The sequence below is a fragment of the Phocoena sinus genome, chromosome 11 (genome assembly GCF_008692025.1).
Source record: "Phocoena sinus isolate mPhoSin1 chromosome 11, mPhoSin1.pri, whole genome shotgun sequence".
Lineage (NCBI taxonomy): Eukaryota > Metazoa > Chordata > Mammalia > Artiodactyla > Phocoenidae > Phocoena > Phocoena sinus.
Window position 1 is genome coordinate 5944462 of NC_045773.1, and position 20215 is coordinate 5964676.

At 51.1% G+C, this 20215-nt stretch overlaps 1 protein-coding gene across 1 annotated transcript; it reads right to left on the reverse strand.

Moving 5' to 3' along the window:
* Positions 1 to 574: 574 nt before the first annotated feature.
* Positions 575 to 19393, reverse strand: SLC6A1 (solute carrier family 6 member 1). The gene is made up of 15 exons (XM_032650550.1): positions 19331 to 19393; positions 17087 to 17416; positions 16530 to 16661; positions 15907 to 16007; positions 15027 to 15136; positions 14488 to 14620; positions 11360 to 11494; positions 11018 to 11121; positions 10657 to 10781; positions 9234 to 9346; positions 8758 to 8889; positions 7812 to 7914; positions 6557 to 6657; positions 5512 to 5679; positions 575 to 2946 (listed from the first exon to the last, which is right to left on the reverse strand). The coding sequence occupies exons 2-15, from the start codon at positions 17322 to 17324 to the stop codon at positions 2842 to 2844; spliced, it is 1800 nt and encodes a 599-aa protein (XP_032506441.1). The 5' UTR covers positions 17325 to 17416; positions 19331 to 19393; the 3' UTR covers positions 575 to 2841.
* Positions 19394 to 20215: the final 822 nt, after the last annotated feature.

Here is a 20215-nt window from a genome sequence, read left to right on the forward strand (position 1 = left end):
TCACCTGGTTAGTGGCTTTCCTCTGATCTCCCACCTCTCTCTTTCAGACCGTTACTTCCTACCTTCTCCCACAACTGTATAAGGCTTGTTCCTCTAATAAACGCCTTATTCCATAATACTCATACAGGTCCTGCTTCCCAGACCGAACCTTGACAGACAGACTTAAGGTGGCAACGTGTCAAAAACTGGTGAACCTGGGTGATTGTTGAACCTTTCTTACAACTTCTCTGTAGAATTCAAATTTTAAATAAGATTTTAAAATTAAATATTTTGAGGAATGAATCACGAGGGAATGAATGTTGTTAACTTAATGTGCTCCTATTATCCTAGTTTTAGACCTTCATTTAGTTGACCACATTTAAGTTTCTTAGAACAGTGAAAGCACCTCCCTTCTGTGGCTCAGAATCATTTTCTATCCACTCATTCCAAGACTTCTGGGGAAGTCCAGTTCCATGTCCCTGGATTTTGAGCCCAAATCTCTCTCTGTTGGGGAAAAATGTTTTGTGTGTATCTCTCGCTGTTTTGATGAAAGAGGCTATGGTGACCCCCACCCCAAAGAACTGAAGGTCTGACATTGTATATCATAGAACCTTTATTATTTTTCCTCTATATTCTTAGAAACGTACATAACGCCCGTGCTCTAGTTATAACACCATTTATAGACATTTAAAATGCATCTTCATGTATAAATATTTTACATTTGGTCCATAGAACAGATAATTTTACTAAATAATACTGTAATGTTTTTTAAAACAGGCTCTGTATATAGTTTGAATATGTATATATTACATATATTTTTTAATATAGAGATAGATTTACTTGGTGTTCTGAGAATAAATCCTTATTGCAAAAAAAAGCATATATGATAATACAATATCTTTCCCTCCCCAGGGCAAATACTAAAAAAAGTTACACATATTCACAGTTCTCACAGTAATTGTACGACACATAATATTGTGCTATATAAGTAGGTTTGGATGGAAATCAGTTAAGGGATTTCTTGCCAAACATCTCACTTAGATTTGATTACAAACATTAAATACGCTGCATTTGTCTTCGAAAGACTTGTTCTTAGTTTCAGAATGAAGAACAAAGAGAAAGTTAGAAGTCTTCCTGCCCTTATTCTAAAGGAATTCACACAAAGGATGGGGGGTGGGACCATGAGACACAGTGAAGGGTTCCTTTTGTTCTAAACCCTATAATTTAACAATACATATGCATTTTGATCCTGGATTCACCAGTTGGCATTTGGGATGCCTTAGTAATGAGACTATTTTACAGATGACTTCAGGAAAAGCTTTTAGATTTCCTACACAATATCAAATGAGACCCTATGTACCAAGCATGAGGAGGAATGTACATATGTGTGCATTTATATGTGTACGCAGACTTTTTGTTTTTTCTCTACAAGAATGTGCTTAATATTCTGAGGGTAATACCTTATTGCAAGAACTGGTATGCTGGTCACTTTTGGACGAGGATGACAGATTAAAAAACCCACAGTCACAGTTATTTACCATAGTTATTAAGGATTAGTCGTAAAACACAACTCGTGAGTTAACTAGCTAAGGAGTACAGGGCACAACATACGATTTGCTACATGGGAACCCATGTTCCTGGCAAATGAGAAGCGCTGAGTTGCTGGAGCTTGCAAGAAACTGTCTTCACCCGATTTGCTGCCACCACTGTGGAGCCCAGTTCTGGAACGGAACAAATACTACTTCCCAACGAAGCAGCTTTAATCTCGGAAGCACTTGGCGGGGCAGGTCTGGATTAACACTAGCTCCTCATTTACTGGGCTGGCAGATTTTAGTGGCAGTGAGGAGATTCTCACTGGGGGACTTCAGGGAAGGGGAGAGGGCAGCAGCCTTGACTGGGGTTGCAGTGAGGGAGACGTTTTAAGAAGGAGACAGAAAGATCGCTGGATCCACTTTGCCTCAAGGACGGAGCCTCACTTTGATTTCCTCTGCAACTGTTCTGTGCTCTGCAAAGCCGGGCAGCCTAGGAGAAACTGGGGCTCCTGATTAGGGAATTTCCCCAGCGGGATCTGAGGTCCCCGGAATGGTGATTAAAAAAATCAGTTGTGCTTGTGGCAGTTTTCCGAGGAGCAGCGCCCATCGGGAACGATCGCTGTTGGGCCAGGCGCAATCAGAATGGCGTGGTGAGAAGTGGGGGGGGCGGGGGGGCCAGGAAAGCTTAGTGCAGAGATGCTCATTCCGCCGGGCGTCAGGGAAACAGGACACTGGGCGGAGTGCTTGAGAAAGCAGTTCTGGGAATACCGAAGGGGCTGGGGGTTGTCAAGCTGCCTCGGGAAGGAGAAAACCAAAAAATGAAAGAGCTCTGCTGGCTCTCTGCTCTTAAGAGTGAGCTCTCCCTGGAAATGTCCATTATACAAAATGCCCTTTTCATGTGCACAGAGCAGTGTTCCGACGGAACCGAACTCCTGCCAAGTCCGAGATAACAGTCATGGGTTTCGGCAGTAAGAGAACAGTCAGGAATACAACTAAAAGCCAGGAGTGTGCGGCCTCTCCACATCACACTCGCTGGCGGGATAAAAATGATCTATCACAGCCGTCACACAGGCCGACTGCTTGATGCTGATGGGGCCCAGATTAAAAAGGTCACTAGCCCGCAGGTGCTGGAGCCATCGGGCATCTTCTTTGCCCACGGCGGGGCCCACGGGGGTGTGACTGTCCCCACCTCCCTCTCTTTGCGTGGTGATGGTGTCTGGACTCGCCACTCGAGGTAGGTTGAGATAGACGGTATCTTCAGACATCAAGTGGTGGTCGTGTGCAGCCAGGGTCGGGGTGAGAGTGTGGGTGGGCGAGCCGCCCTGCACCCCTAGATGTAGGCCTCTTTGCTGGCGGAGCCGCTGGCCTGGGGCTGCTCTGGACCATTCTCAGGGCGGACAATGTCTTCGCTGGGCTGGATCATGACCTGGATGCGCTGTGGACAGCGGGAGGATTCAGGCTGGGATGGAGGGGGGCTGGCCTCTCGTTGGCCCACCCTCTTCTCAAGTCTCCCCTGTTTGTTCTGCCTGCGAGGTGCTCCCAGGTGCCAGCCCCCTCCTGCACACCTTCCAAAGCTCCGCTGGGCCACACCCACTCCCTCTCACTTGGGTCCCTGCAGTAACTGCCCCCAGCCCTCCACTTCCATTCTTGTCCCTCATCCCCTTCATTCTACTCTCAACACCCCAGCCAGAGGGGGATCACATCCCTCTGCTCCTCAGGACCCCACAAGGGCTCCCATTTCACCAAAGTCCTACAGGGCCCCACAGGATCTGGCGCCCATCACCGCAGTCCTCAGTGTTCTCCCCTCAGCCCCTTGCTCTCTACACTGCAGCCACACGGGCCTCCTCACTGCTCCCCACAAGCAGCAAGCAAGCACCTGCCCCAGGGCCTTTGCACTTGCCGCACCCTCTCCAGGGACACCCCTTCAGACGTGACACAGCTCAGTCTCTGTCTCCTGAGGTCTTGGCTCAGCAAGGCCTCGCCCAGCACCCCCTACACCCTCTTTCTCCATATTCCTCATCCCCATCAAACGTGACTTTATTTTGTTAATTGCTGATCTTCCTCTCTCAGAATGTAAGGTCCATGAGGGTAGGATTTTGCTCATGGCTGTGTCCCCAGCACTGACAATAGTGTCTGGCACAGAGCAGGTGCTCAATGTATGTTTGCTAAAGGGGTGCAACCTCCCCACCTTCTCTGCACACCCGCCCTGCCATCCTGCCCCATCAGCGCACTGTCCTCAGACGAGTCTTCCCTTTCCCACCGCTGGGCCTTTGCACAGGCTGTGCTCCCTTCCACAAATGCACCCCTTCTGCCTCTCTGCCACTCTCAGACCTGACTACCTTTTGAGACACAGCAGCGAATCATGGTAAACAAAAGTGTTGGACCTGGAGTTGGAAGAAAGGGCTGTAAGGCCCCAGCTCTGCTAATACCTGACTGCAAGGGATGGGGAAGCAGCTTCCCCACCCGGCACCTCATGTGCTCTTTCTGTGAAGGGAGGAGGCTGGCCCAGCAACTCCGGGGGCTGTGCACAACACACCACCCCTATGATGCAGACCTTACAGACCCTCCTTCTGGCTCTGAATGTGTCTGGCAGGTACATCTTGGTGGGGAATAAGGCTGAGAGGCACAGATCTAGGTCCTCCCAGCTGTGGCCTTCCACCTCCTCAGTGAAATCTCCCCAGGCTACACTTACTTCATCAATGTCTCAGCACCTGGACCTCCAGCACTGCCTTGTTTCACTCAAGAATTCAATATAATTTAACAAAGAGCTGACGTAGACCTCTCATATGCCAGTGGGTCCCTGCTTGGGGCAGCGTGCCTTACATGAGGTCTAGAGTTAAGCTCTTAACATATCTGATCCCACCCCTACCTGCTCTGAAACCTCAACGGCTCCCCATTTGCCACTGGATAAACTCAGGATAAAGTCCAAAGTTCTTGTCCTGATTTTCAAAGCCCTTCATGATCTGGTCCAGCCTTCTTACATTCCCAGCCTCATGTCTTATCACCTCCCTGCACCTCTCCCCACTCTACCCTCCAGCCTCACTGATCAGTTTATACCCCTGGGACTTTGCACATGCTTCCCATCCCCTTCCAGGAACATTGTCTCTGCTTCTACTCTTATTATTTATTTTTTAAAAAATTGAAGTAGAGTTGATTTTATGTTAGCTTCATGTGTACAGCACGGTGATTTGGTTTTATATCTATATATGTATATATATGTATATATATATATATATATATATACACACACACACACACACACACACACACATCCTTTTTCAAATTCTTCTCCCTTATAGGTTATTACAAAATATTAAGTATAGTTCCCTGTGTTATAGTATGTCCCTTTTGTTTATCTATTTTATATATAGTAGTGTGTATATATATATATATATATATTTTGTTGTTGTTGTTGTTGATTTTTTTGCGGTATGCAGGCCTCTCACTGTTGTGGCCTCTCCCGTTGCGGAGCACAGGCTCCGGACGCGCAGGCTCAGAGGCCATGGCTCACGGGCCCAGCCGCTCCGCAGTATGTGGGATCTTCCCAGACCGGGGCACGAACCCATGTTCCCTGCATCGGCAGGCGGACTCTCAAACACTGCGCCACCAGGGAAGCCCTGTAGTGTGTATATGTTAATCTCAACCTCCTAATTTATCTCCCTTTGGTAACCATAAGTTTGTTTTCTATGCCTGTAAGTCTGCGTCTGTTCTGTAAATAACTTCATTTGTATCTTTCTCTTCACCCCTGCTTCTACTTTTAAGTCTGGCTAGTCCTTAGTCCTCTTCTTTGCTGTCCCCTCTTTAGGAAGCCTTCTCTAACCCTCCACAGTGCAGGAGGATGTCTCCCTGGTTCACCCCAATCGTGACCTCTGACACTCTACTTTCACTGGCTATCAACTTGTCTGTCTCCCCAAATAGACTGTGCTCCACCAGCGTAGGCGTGGTGCCCAACAGAGTGGGGAAGGGGCCCAGCGACAATAAGGGTGAAGAAGGGACTTACCTGCTTCAGGGAGCCCTTTAAGGTGAGGAACATGTAGGCCATGTACCCCGGGATGAGGACCATGGAAGACAGGGCCATGAGCCAGCCCACACCCTGGCCCCACTTGGGAAAAACGTAGCTTCCCATGGTGAGAGGGGTCATCTGCACAGCACTGAAAATGAACACACCCTGGGGAGGGACAGGAGAGAGGAGGGGGGCAGGCAGTCACCCAGGCTGGACTGCCAAGGCCCCTCTCTAGACCCTGCAGCTGATAAGGTCCACTGCCCTCTACCCCTGCCCTGGGGCTGACCCTCACAAGGGCCCAGCATCTTGGGAATCCTGCACCCAAGGCCACTGCTAGGATATAAGGTGCCTTTGTGTATAACAGAAGAAGCCACTGCTTCCGGGAGGACCAACAGAAAAAGGTGCCTTCTCAGTGGCAACCAATAGAAAAGGGCATCCCTTCTGGGAGAGCCAATACGAAGAAGGTGCCCTCTCTGGAAGGACCAATAGCAAAAGGTAGCTTCTCCGGGAGGACCAACAGAAAAAGGCATCCCCTCCTCCAGGTTAACCAGTTTGTCAAGCAAAACAAGGGTGGGAGGTCGCCCCCAGTCGGCCATTGGCTGAGCGTCCCTGTGCAGGACACAACATATGCAGTGGCCCAGCCTCACTGCAAGGACCTGGGCAGCCCCTCCCAGGCCTGCTCGTGCCTCAGCTTCCCCTTGCAGGAGGGAATGAGGGATGCTGAGGATAAGAGGCCTCCCCGAGTGACTGGTTTGGCTTCAGAATCAGGTTTGAACGCAGCACCAGCCCACTGGGTGATGCTGGCTGGTGAGCCCCGGTACCGACAGCAGTCAAGTGGGGCAATAACGCCTACTGTGCTGATGTTTGAGGATGCTGCAGTGTGTCTGGTACCATGCAGGGCACAGAGTAGATGCTCAGCACAAATGAGAGAACAGTATTTCTAGGGAACAGAGGTCTGTGGGCCTCTTCCCCCGGCCTTTGGCTCCAGAAGTGTCTCTCCGGACCTGAGTCACCCCAGGGCCCGGTCTGGCCCTGCCCTTACCGCCACAATGATGGGGGTGAAGAAGGACCAGCAGAGCTTCCACCAGATGCAGGGCCTGGAGCCAACCATCTCTTGGATGTTGTCATAGAATCGGTTGACACCTGTGACAATTGGAGCAAGAGCAGGAGGGATGGGCGAGCCGTGGGGACGGCAGGCTCAAGGCCCCGACCTGCTGTTTTCTCACAGTGTGACCACGGGCAAGTCACCTAACCTCTCTGAGCCTCAGTCTCCTCATCTGTAACATGGGGCTAATGCTCTGGGGTGGGGGTGGGGGTCCTTATTAGCTAAGGATTCAACAACCAAATCCCCCAGCAAACGAGCTGTATGGGAAAGCAAGTCACCTGAATGTGAAAACATCCACCAACAAAAGGATGTACTTACAAAAAGCATCCCCGTCACTCTCAGTGTCCCTCCTACCCAACATCTCTCCCAGCCATTCTTTCAAAGCTTTGCTGGGCAGGGGTGGCTTTCCCTGCTGATCTGATGCATAAGCAACTGGTGATAGATTGCAAATTGCGAAGAAGAACCGCCAATCTTGCAAAACAAACAAACAAACAAAACCACTGCAGATGTCCTGAAGTTCATGAGAGTGACACTGGGCACTGGGCACTGCTCAGATCAGCAGCAAAGTCACTGACAGTGAGGACCTGACAGCGCTAGACCAGTTAGAAAGCAAGAAGAAAATGATGAGGAAGGGTGAGGTGGCAGGACTACGAACAACACAGACAGAACACCAAGAACCCAGAGGGACTCTGGAGAACACGTCTTCCAAAAACATCATCTTGCTGCGACAACCAAAGTGCCCGGAAGGACAGCCTTTTCACTAGCACGCAGTTGGGTCAGGAAACTTAGCCCACAAGATCAACACATAAAAATCATCGTGTCCTACATTCTGAGGTAGTGCATACTTTTAATTATAGCTTAGCTTTTAAAAAATATTTAACTTTAGAACTTTTTTATAGTTTCAGTTTCCTTTTTCTAGATAAAATCTCAAACAAGTCTTTTATGGCAAAATTTATGAAGAACTTTTGACTCCCATTTTAAATGAGTTTATTTAACTCTTCTTCTTATGGTATCTTCTAAACATGGGACGTCCTGTGCTAACTTCATCGAACTGCAGTGAGGACCGAATAAATTAATGTATGGAGAGGGCCTGGTGCTCAAGTCGTATTTACTGAATGATGACTGAAGAAAGGGATGAATGAGTGAATGAACAGATGAACGAGGGAGGGAGGGAGGAGGGGTTGGTGCTTACCATAAAACCAGGAAATGGAGACACATTCAAAGAACACGAGGAACAGCAGGCTCATGCCACTGGCGGAGTAGTAATCAAAGAGTTTGAAGACATAAATGCCCCCCTGTGAAAGCAAAAGAGGTGAGAGAGGGTCCACTTCCCCTGGGGACCAGTGCATTCAGTTCACGGTCAACACAGGCTGTGTGGGTTGGGATTAGGCTACACTGCATCAAGAAGGCTTGAGGGTAGATTAGAGGAAGCACAGAGGTCTTTGTGACCCTGCAAGGATGTGGGCATGGACTCTGGGGAATGGGAAGAAAATGCCCAGGTGGCGGAGGGAAATGTCCCATTTCTGGGAGGGCTGGAGGGCAGAAAGAGGAGCTGGTCATCTGAGCCATCTGTTCACAATGTTAAACCAGTCATGTCTCTCTCCAGAAGCTCTTCCATAGCTTAAATAAGACTGTAATGTAATATATAAAATGTAAAGAGATATAAAGTAAAATAAAATAAAATCCAAATGCCCACCCTGGAAGGTCCTGCATGATCTGGTTCTGCATCCACTACCTACTCCCCCACTCCCTCTGTCGCTACCACGCTGGCCTTCTTTCTGTCCCTCAAGCTTGCCAAGCCCATTCCCACCCCAGGGCCTTTGCACCTGCTGTGCTTTCCTCCCCTAGCTAGATCTTCCCCTGGCTGACTCTTCCTCGCCATGTGAGTTTCAGCTGAAATGTCACTTCCTCAGAGGGACTGCCTTGACTACTCTGTGCAAGGCATCGTCCTTCCCACCCCTGCTGTTCATTCTCTGTCCCACTATCCTCTGTTCTTCATGGCATTTAATGATCTAATTTGCACGTCAGTCTTGTCCACCAAAATGAAAGGTGGGATGGGACAAGGCTGGGGCACAGAGGGCCTGGGAGTGGCCCTGGGCAGGCAGCAGCAGAGGTGTGCCAGGTGCTGACGTGCTCACCTGGGTGATGTTAGACAGGCCGATCAGGTAGGAGACGATGCAGACGGCGGCAATGAAGAGCTCCCTGCGGTTGCGGAGCAGCCTGGGGTACTCATCCACCAGGGCAGTGATGAAGCCTTCCACGGTGCAGAACTGCGGGGGGCAGAGGTCAGCCACCCCAGCCCCACCCACCCAAAGCCTCACCCTGTGGGGACGGCAGGGCCAGGGGAACGCTGGGTTCCAGGCCTGACTCTCCCTCTGCCTCCCTCTGTGACCTCAGGAGAATCCCTTCCCCCTGGGCTTCAGTTTCCCCATCTGGAAAATGGAGAAGGTAGCTGAGCTGATCCCTGAAGTGCCATGTGGTAGAACATCCCGAGGGTTTGAAACTCTTGGCCAGCTTCTAGGGGGCCTAAGACAATGGGCTCCTCTCCCTGCTTGGTCCTGGACCAGTGAGGCTGGGTGGGGGCTCCTCAAGGCGCCAGGGAGGGCAACCTCACCTGGCTGTCAATGCCCAGCATGAGCAGCATGGAGAAGAAGAGGATGGCCCAGAGGGGAGAGATGGGCAGCTGTGTCACCGCCTCCGGATATGCCAGGAACGCCAGCCCAGGGCCTGTGGCAGGAAGGGCAGAAGAGGAAAAAATACAAGGCGCTGAGCCCCTGCGGCATCCCCAGCGCACCCACTTCCTGAGCTTTATTTCATCTCATCTTCAGAGGAAACATTTCAGTGAGTGTTATCAGCCTCCTTTTCCAGACAAGGAAACAGCTGGGGGGAGGGGCTGAGGAAGGGGGAGGCAGGAGGCTACAGAGTTGGGTTCAGAGGCAAGGGGACCAGTGAGATAAGAGGAGGGAGTGCAGTGACCTGGCCAGCGGTGGGGACTGGGGACAGTGCAGGCGCAGACGGGGGGCCGGATGGAGAGATACTCAGGAGGCAGACTGGGCAGGCCCTGGTTTTGGTTGGTTTGCGAGGGAAGGGGAGGGAAGACAAAGGAAGGGTCCAGGATGATGCTGGGGGCCTGGCCTGGGCACTAGACACTGGAACCCTTTGCTACGATGGGAGAACAGGGTAGGAGAAGGCTTGAGGAGTTTGGGACACTGTGAGTGTCTGGGGGTGGGTATTCAGGAGATCAGGGAAAACCGTGGAAAAAAGAAAGAGACTGTAACCTCTCTGGGGTCTGGCTCTGGAAAGGGGGTTGGCTGGGAAGTTCCAGAGAAATGAGATGCTGCGCTGCCCATGCAGGGGAGAGCAAGCCCTTGGAGGGGAATGTTCCTTTCCACACGACACGCCCAGCTCCCCACGACAGAGAAGGGACAGGTCACATTGCCTCCATGAGCCTCTGCTGAGCACACAGTGGGTCCCCCGCGTTTGAGCAGGGAAGGGGGTGTGCCTGGGGCTGTCCTTGGACCCTGTGGCATGGATGACTGTGTGCAGAGCAGAGTGGGCACAGCCCAGTCGGTGAGAACCTTTTTGGAACTGGGACAAAAGCACCGATGCGGGCGCTTTGAGTCACGATGGTGAAGGTGTCTGGGTTGGACCGAAGGTGATATCCCAGGGGACAAGAGTAGGTCTGCTCCCCCCCAGATGCCCAGAATCGTGCTGGAGGTGCCAGAACAGCCTGGCTTTGCAACCAGCCCGGTCTGGGGTCAACTGCAGTCCTACCACCTTTGAGCTCTGTTAATTTGGGTAGGGGACCTTGGTGAGTCTCGGTTTCCTCACCTATGAGATGAGGACAACAAGAGCACTGACCCCATAGGGTTGGGAAGATTCAGGGACACTGTCCATGTGAATGCTCAGGGCACTGCTGGCAGGGAGGGACACTCAACGCCAGCGAGCCACGGTGGTGATGACGGTGACAGCGATGAAGATGTACAAAGTCCGCGGGGTTAGCCCCTCCCCACAACCCTCCCCAGTGCGGTGCTGACCTGAGGCCGCCACATCAGCAATGGACCTCTTGGTGACGTGGGCCATGAAGCCCACGATGGAGAAGATAACAAATCCTGCGAACATGCTGGTGCAGGAATTGATGCAGCAGACGATGACGGAGTCCCTGCAGAGAGGGAGGGGTGGGGTCAGGAAGGGTGGGGCTGGCGGGAAGCTGAGCTAGTGGCCGGGCAGATGAGGGTACCTGTGAGCCGAGCTACTGGTGTGCCCCCTCCCCCCCGCGACCCCCCGGAAGGGGTGGAACCGTAAGGAGTGGCCAGAAGGTTTTGGCCCACAGATGGGTGGACTTGACAGGCCAAGGGAGGGGCGTGGTCTAGGAGGGGCGTGGCCGCGGGGAAGCACCTGTAGACGTTGTTGTGGAAAGAGTTGTAGCTGCCTAGAGCGATCAGGGATCCCAGGCCCAGCCCATAGGAGAAAAAGATCTGGGTAGCTGCATCCAGCCACACCTATAGGCAGAATGATTAAAAAAAAACCAAAAACGTCAAAGTCATAATCATAGCCCGGAACGCCCCAGGGCCTTTTACGCGTGCTAACCAGCTCTACCAGGCAGCAACCCCAGTTCACATAAGCGGGTCCGAGAGGTGCGATAACTTATCCTAAAGGTGGTAAACGATGGCTCAGGACTCAGATGTGCTCTTAACCCAGCGGGGGGGCGCTCCAGGACCAGGTCGGGAGGTCGCTCACCTCAGAGTCCGACAGCTTGCGGAAGTTGGGCGTGATGTAGAAGAGGATGCCCTCCTTGGCCCCGGGGAGCGTCACTCCGCGGAAGAACAGGATGATCAGCATGATGTAGGGATACGTGGCAGAGAAGTAGACCACCTGGGAGGAAAGGGGGCGAAGGGTTACGCCCCTTCCAGCACACCCATGCTGTCCTTAACCACTTTACCTCCATCCCTACCTGTTGTGGCTCTGGGCTTGGTTCCAATTCATCTTCCTCCAGGAAGCCTTCCTGGATTCCTAACCTGCTCCTCTTGGCCACTTTTCTGAAGCTGCTCCTTGGTGTCTGAATCAACCAGCTCAGCACCCATTTTTTCCCCTTTCCCTACCCTTCCTATTTTTTAATTTTTATTTAAAGCATTCAAATAATATATGTGGTGACAAGGAAATTTTTAAATTACATATGAATACACACACAAATTAGAGTTCCTTTCAACAGCCCGTAGAATACAAGTTACATGAGGGACAGGACTTGTCGTGTTCACTTCTCTATTTTCCCAGTGCCTAGAACAGTCCATGGTATGTAGTAGACACTCAGTAACTGCCTGACAAATACATAAGTGCATGGACGTTAATATTTTAAAATTCTCTTTTGAGACTTTCCTTTGCATATATGATTACATTTTCTTACAAATGAGGCGCAAATTATATACTTGCCTTTTCATTCAACATGTTTAAAGTTAAAAAACACAGTACGTACAGCTTTGTTTCTTGTTTCGTTTACTGAATGCTGTTTTACTCTCTCGTACACTGTGACTTTTAATTATACAAAACAGTCCCTCAGGAGGTCCCACCACCCTTTTTTAAATTTCCCCTACTGTTATCCGTTCAGGTTATTTCCAATTTTATGTGAATCTCAATACTACTACACCGGACACCCTGTAGATAAAACTTTGTCTACAAAATTATACAATTCTTGAGAAAAATTCTTAGAAGTGGAATTACTGAGTAAAAAGGAATAAACGTCTCAAGGCTTTTTGATCCACATTGCCTAATTACCTCCCAGAAACGGAACTTCGTCCAGTACTACAGACAGTGCCTTTCCCACAAAGGGGCCAGCACTGAGGATAATCACCTTACAAATTACTTTAAATTGATAATCAAGAGGCTGACGGCACTGTCTGAAATGGCATTTCTTTGCTCACCAGTGTGAAAGAGCAATTTTCAAGTTCAGTAACCTCTGTACCTCCAAGTCTGATGTGCCCCTACTTCCCGGTCAGCATGAATTGTTCTCTGGGTTAGTCTCATCTCCCTGATGACTCTGAGACTCTTCAGGCTTAGGAAAGGCAGCCACGATCCAGCAGAAAAAACACTGTACTTGGAATTAGGAAAAGGGGATTTAAAACCATCTGTGTCACCTACAAGCTGTGTGACACTGGGTCAATTTCTCATCCTCTCTGAACCTAGCTTTTTCTCGTCTGGGTACAATCAACCTTTTTGCTCAGACAGGTTGGGTGTATGATGACACACAACATGCTTAATCCATGTCATCTATGTCTTGCTCTTCACTGGGTCTTTGGCATGGAGCCAGGTATACAGTAGGAGCTCAGTAAATGCTCATTGATAGACTGGTTGATTCACTCAAAAGATGCAGTGAGAGGGGCTCTACTCTCTGTCCCCAAGAAGTAGTCAGTCTCCTAAGGCAGCAGGAACTTTAGGTACCACCCACAAATAATTATAATAGACATCATGTAATGAGCGCCGACTGTGTGCTAGGCATACGCTCTACATTCTATGCAGACTGATTATCTCACTTAGTCTTTGAGACAACCCTGTAAGGCACTATTATTGTGACCATTTAGCAGATGAGGAAACTGAGGCTCGGGAAAGTGAAGTGACTTGCCCAAGTGCACACAGCTAGGGCCCAGGGGACTGACATTCAGATTCAGCTCTGTCTCCTCCAAAGCCCTTGGGCCCTACATTCTTCTGCTGCCTAAAGTTGGGCTGGGAGACACCTGTGCTCTCCTCCTGCTCACCTAGCCTAGGGACAAAGCAGAGATGTCTGACAGCGGCCTTGGTTCTGAGAACCCGGTGGGTCCGAAGGTCCCACCTGACTGCAGTCGGGCAGCTTCTCGTTAGCTGGGTCCGTGCCCAAGTATGTAATTCACTAAGGTTCTGTTTTGCTCGATTCAGCTTCTTGGGCAGTCTGGACCTCCCTGTCTGAGCCGGATTCAGTTCACTTCCTTTCTTTCCCTTACTTGCTCTAAGACCTCAGACAATACCCTTGCCCTGTGAGTTTCCTTCCGGTCCAGGCCAGTGAGAGACTTGGCCATCTTCTGTCCCCAGACTCCTGGGATGGGGCTTGAAAACAGAAAGAGGTGGGGGTGAGGCCCGTCCCCACCTCACCCCCGATCTGATTGGCAATTTAATCCCCAGGTGTCCCCAGGCTGGACATCCCAGCTTGGCACGGCTCTGCCTTTGCCAAAAACGAAAACAATAACAACTCCTCTTGCTAGCTTCTGATTTCTTCACAAAATCAGCAGCTCATTTGATTCGCATAACAAACCAATGGATAAGCAGTTATTGGTCCTATTTTACAGAAGAGGACACTGAGTTTCAGAGAGGCAAAGTGATTTGTTCCAGGTCACACAGCCACATAAATGGCCAAGATGGGTCAGAACCGTTTGAACACAGGGCCTGAGTATTTAACCATGAACCAATCCATCTCTATTACCTCCTCAAAGGCCGGGATGTAACTGTGCTCACCTCTGGGTCACCTGCACCTAGAACAAAGCTTGGAACAGAGTAGATCTCAGGGATGGTTTGTCAAATGGTCCAGGAGCCACATTTGCCCTCCGCTTTGCAATGGCTCTGCCTGGCCCAGGGGAATCTCGATCTCAAGGGACTCACCATGAGCCTGGCACTGCACTAACAGCATGACTTGCAGTATTTCCTTTAATCCTTAAAACTGCCCAGAAGGTAGGTAATGATATTATTCCTGTTTTACAGGAAAGGAAACTGAGGCACAGAGAGATGAAGGCACCTGCTTAAGTCAAAGCTGGATGGGGTTCCTGGGAGCTATTGACTCCTCACCCAGAGCAGAGATCCCTTTGTAGACCCATCCCCCTTGGGTCCCCACTGTGCACACCTCTTACCTTTCCAGTCCAGCCAACACCCTTCCAGATACAGAAATACACAAGGATCCAGGCGATGGCCAGGGTGATGGCCAGAGGCCAGCGGATTTGACCTGGCTTATCCAGCCCGTCTGTCATCTGATGCATGTTGCGCCTGGTGGAACATCGGAGGGAGGACAAAGTTACGTGGGGCTGGCGGGGGCTGGGGTGACCCGGGGGCGCCCAGGGCGTGATGGTGCTGATAGCTGTGATCACTGGGCTCCAAGAGCTGGGCGGGGACCATGGGTCCGTTACACTAACCGGGAGAAAGTGCTGTTTGCTCAAGGGACCTGCCAGTGACTTAGTTCTGCCACCATGGCTGCTCACCTGGATGTCTGGATGTCTGCAGCGGCCTCCCAGCAGGACCACCCCCCTTCACTTCTGCTCTGTCCCCACTCTAGCCCCTTCTAATGTCTGATCACGTCACTTTCCTGCTTAAAATCTTGCAGTGAATAGCTCACTGTTGTTCTCACTGGCCCTGAGTGATACGCCACCGCCCCCAGGGATGGCCCCGCACTCACTCCCAGAACTCCACCACGGCGCTGGTCATGGTGCTGGTGTTGACGATGCTGTAGTTGGAGAAGCAGCGGTCTGTGTTCCAGGGGTTGTCACACTGTTTCCACGGCAGCGTCTGCAAAGACACAGCAGCACAGATAAACCACATAAGACCCCAAGAGCTGGCCCCAGTGGCCCCAGCACATCCCGTGCATCCTCACAGTCCTCTGAGCCTGCTCACAGCCATTACCTCACCTCCCATTCCCAACAGCTCCAGATGCAGGTCATGTTGTGAGCCTCATTTTAGAGATCAGAGAGGGGCAGCAACTTGCTCAAGACCACACAGCTCCTACATGTCAGGGCTGAAATTTGAACCTCAGCCTTTTCACTCTGAAAACCAGCTCTCCGAGCTGTACCATAAGGTCTCCTGTGTCCACCCTGGGGCCACTTCCCAGCTACGTGACCTTGGGTAAGTAACCGTGCCCGTCTGAGCCTGTGCACGATGAAGTTACCAGTGAACACTTACAGTGTTTGTTCTTTGCTGGGTATGGTTCTAAGCACTTTACACATATTACTCCTTAATCGTCACACAACCGTATGAGGTGAGGTGAGTTTTACCTTAAGCCCCATTTTATAAGTGAGGGCACTGTGGCTCAGAGAGGTTAAGTCTCTTTCCTGAAGCGGCACAGTTGGTATAGACTAGGGTCAGGATTTGAACCCAGGCTGTCTGGGTCTATATAATATGGGCGAATGGTGCTATGACGAAGACACAAGGGCTGCTGAAGACAAACCACGCCCGCCACCCGGAGGAATGGCCCTGTAGGCGGAACGGTGGTCCCAGTAGAGGGAGGGTGGGGTCTGGGTCTGGCTCCTTCTGGGGGGCGGGTGGTCCCAGGGGCCACTCACTGTGGTGAAGGAATTGTACAGGTAGTAGATGGCCCAAGAGATGATGACAATGTAGTAGATGTTCAGCCAGAACGACAGCACAGCAGCGGCAAGGCCCACACCTGGGACCAGACACATCATCACGACCTTCATTTAATACAGTAAGAATCATAACCATCCCAGCTCCTGTCATCGTTGTCATTTTCCAGGACATCTACAGTGTCACTGGAACTTGGAGAGAAGCAGGGACTTGGCTAAGGTCACACACACATGGCAAACAAGGGAGCCAGGACTTGCGTCTGGGGCCCAGCACAGGCTGGTCGCAGGGCGGACCGGGGCCTTGGCTTGCCAGGCAAGCACGACCCTGCACGTGTCCACCCGAGTGTCTGTCAGGCACTGAGCAAGGAAGCAGAGGAAGTCGCGCCCAGCCCCTGCTGGGGAAATGAGCTCACGGGGCAGGGCGGGCTGACGTGCGTGCGGGGCCTCTGGACTGGGTCCTCCTCTGACCAGCATTGCCATGGGTCACCTGGCCCCTGCAAGGGCTCCCCGCTGCTCAGACGTGACCCAACAGCTCCCTCTGTCCAGGGCCCGGAGCTGTGGGCAGGAGCACGACCACAACCCACAGCTCCACTCTGCACACTCACCCTTGAACATGGGGGCCAGCTTCCACACCCCCAGGCCCCCGATGGACGTGTATTGGCCCAGGGAGCACTCCAGCAGGAAGAGCGGGACCCCCGCAAAGATGAGCGTCAAGAAGTAGGGGATCAGGAAGGCCCCTGCGGGGTCGAGAAGAGAGATGCTCGTGGCCTTGAGCTTTGAGAAACCCGGTCGGTCAGAGAGAGCATCACAGCGGGGCGTTCTGGGGTCCCTGCCACGATTTCAATATATTCTGCCTTAAAAGCAGCACCCAAAGCCAAAGTGAGGCCCGAGGACGTCCTTTGCTCAAGACCCATGCCCTACACTTTGCAGAATGAAGACGGGAACTTTTGGGCATCATTAACAGAGGACTACTGCCCTTTGGGAGTCCTTTGGAAAAGGACAAGAAGCAGAAGTGGGGCCTGGCACTCCCATTGGAGTCTTTAGGGACCCATTTCCCCAAGGTCACCCCAGAAAATGCCTAAGCAGGACACTCTCCGTGTGTGTGTGTTGGGGGTGGTGGTGGTGTGCAGACCCAGCAGGAGGTCACCAGGCCAGCACCTACCGCCACCGTTTTTCCCGCAGAGATATGGGAACCTCCAGACGTTGCCCAGCCCGATGGCGTAGCCCACGCAGGACATGAGGAAGTCGAAGCGGCCCTTCCATGTGTCCCGGTCTGGAAGGTCCGCCGCCTTTTTCTGCACCTTGACCACCAGTGTTTTGGGCTTGTCATTGGCCACGGGGACCTCGCTGACCTCCGTGGAGATCTGCCCATCGGCCACCTTGCTGCCATTGGTCGCCATGTCTCAGAGTTTGGACACAGGGGTCCTGGCAGACGGACGTGCGTTGTCAGCCCTGGTCCACGTGGACAGCAGTTTTGCGGCTCAAGGTCACCCTAGGAGAACAGAGGGATAGTGTGACAGGCACTGAAGGTGTTAAGATCCTGGAGCTGCCCCAAAATAACAAAACAAAATAACCCACAAACCAAGGGATGAAGAGGGCTCGCCCTCTTTTTCCTGCCAGCTCCTGCCCCAGGAGGAAGGAAGATGCCTTTTGCTTCCAAGGTCAGCATGTGAGAATGTGGTCTTGACGTCTCCTGGGCTAGCATCAACGCGGGCCATCTGTGTCACGTGCCCTCCGTTATGTGTCCATGTCAGAGAGTAGCCCCAGGCAACCAAAATTCCAAACAGAAATATTATGTGCACTTCACCTTTGCCTCCCAGGATGCAGTTGGGAGATTTTCCATTCGCTGAGGCCGTAATAGCCAAGGCAGGGTAAGCAATGCAGGATTTTCCTGTGAGGCTGAATAGGGAGGTTTCCTGGCTGCAGCGGTAGGTGAAGGCGGTATGTGAGCACAGACTCTGATCATGATCAAAGTCCTCTTTGCCACTTTGGAGCTGTGTGACTTTGAGTAAGCTTCTTAACCTCTCTGGGCCTCACTCTCCCTATCTTTTAATTTGAGGATGATCGTAGTGGACCCCTTACTGGGCTGTTGTTCTTCACTTAATGAGCACCCAGTGGCTGCAAACAGTGAGGACCTGCTACTAATTCATCAGCAGTCCCCAAGCCTGGCTGTGTTTCCAAGTCATTTAGGAAGCTCTACAAAGACACAGGTCCCCAGGTCCCTCCCCAGATGTGCCACATCAGAATCTCTAGGAGACAGCCCCAGATCTATACTTTTTTTTTTTACATCTTTATCTGAGTATAATTGCTTTACAATGGTGTGTTAGTTTCTGCTTTGTAACAAAGTGAATCAGTTATACATATACATATGTTCCCATCTCTCTTCCCTCTTGCGTCTCCCACCCTCCCACCCTCCCTATCCCACCCCTCTAGGTGGTCACAAAGCACCAAGCTGATCTCCCTGTGCTATGCGGCTGCTTCCCACTAGCTATCTACCTTATGTTTGGTAGTGTATATATGTCCATGCCACTCTCTCGCTTTGTCACAGCTTACCCTTCCCCCTCCCCATATCCTCAAGTCCATTCTCTAGTAGGTCTGTGTCTTTATTCCTGTCTTACCCCTAGGTTCTTCATGACATTTTTTTTTCTTAAATTCCATATATATGTGTTAGCATACAGTATTTGTCTTTCTCTTTCTGACTTACTTCACTCTGTATGACAGACTCTAGGTCCATCCACCTCATTACAAATAGCTCAATTTCGTTTCTTTTTATGGCTGAGTAATATTCCATTGTATATATGTGCCACAAATAGAACTACCATATGACCCAGCAATCCCACTACTGAGCATATACCCTGAGAAAACCATAATTCAAAAAGAGTCATGTACCAAAATGTTCATTGCAGCTCTATTTACAATAGCCAGGAGATGGAAACAACCTAAGTGTCCATCATCGATGAACGGATCTATACTTTTAACAAATCCCGATAAAGGAGATTCTTAGGCCGGGAGCCCAGCCCAGCCCTCAGGCAAGGAAGGACTACCAGCTTGGATGACCTCTCTGACCCTCGGTCTCCCCCAGATGTTCTACCTACATTCTGCACCCTTCTTACCTCTTTATTTGCAGAGGCAGCATGGGGTAGAAGACAGCATATGACACTGGATCAGACCTGTCCTGGATTCAAATCTCCAGTCCACCTTTCACCAGCAGAGTGACCCTAAATACTACTCTTGATTTCTCTGGCCTCAGTTTTTCCACTTGTAAAATGGGGGGGGGGGATCCTATCTGGCTTGTAGAATTATGGCCAAAATAAACTTTAATGGCTGTGAGGGTGCTTTTCACCCAAATGGTTCAGAAAAGAACTCCTCCATAGATGGTTGTTTTGATTTTGGTTGTTGATGTTACCTGATGGTTTTCTGTGCTGGGTCAGCTCCAGAGCAGCTCCCTCTGCAACCCCTGGGCGAGAGCCTGCAAAGCAGAGGACAGGAGGGACGTTGAACGGACAGATGGGCTGATGGCAGCCCTGGGCAGAGAGCAGCAGGAGTGCAGGAAGCCTGCCAGCATCTGAGCTGTAGGTGGGCCCCATGGAGCCACCCAGCAGGGGTGACCACGGCGTGTGCACACAGCAAGATGCCAGTCCCCGGCACTGGGAACATGCAGGAGTGGGCTTGCTGCCCTCGGGACAGTAGTGGGGGTGGGCATGAGGGTGACGTGAGGAAGACGTTCCATAATTTTACCAGAAGGAAAAGAGAAATCAAGAGAGGGGCTGCAGCTCCGCAGGGCCCCGTGGGGAGCCAATGAAGGCAGCAGATATTTTTCTCCATCCTCCATCCAAACTTGCAGAAGTGTTGCCAAAGACCATGTACGAATATGGGAGAGAGTGGAGAAAGTAGGTTTCAAAACAGTTCATTTAGTGTGACCCCATTTTTGCCCCATCCCCCCAAAACTGTTCATTAAAAAAAAAAAATCAAAACCTAAAACACCAGAAGGATATACCCTAAGACATTCACAGTGAGCAGTTTCTGAGTTGTATTTTCTTCTTTGCGCTTTTCTGGATTTCTATAATGTTCCACATTTAAAAAAAAAATTAAAATACCAGAATAAACTTATGGAACCCTCAGAGCAAACGGAGCACGTGAGCACTGGCTAGTGGGCTCTCAGGTGTAGGAGCTGAGCCAAAGCAACGTGTGGCGTGGGCCTGGCCCTGTCCCAGTGGCCCCTCCCCTCAGCTCTGCCCCACCTGGGGGCACCCTGTTTGCTGTGCACTCATCCCCCCACCACATGCAGTCC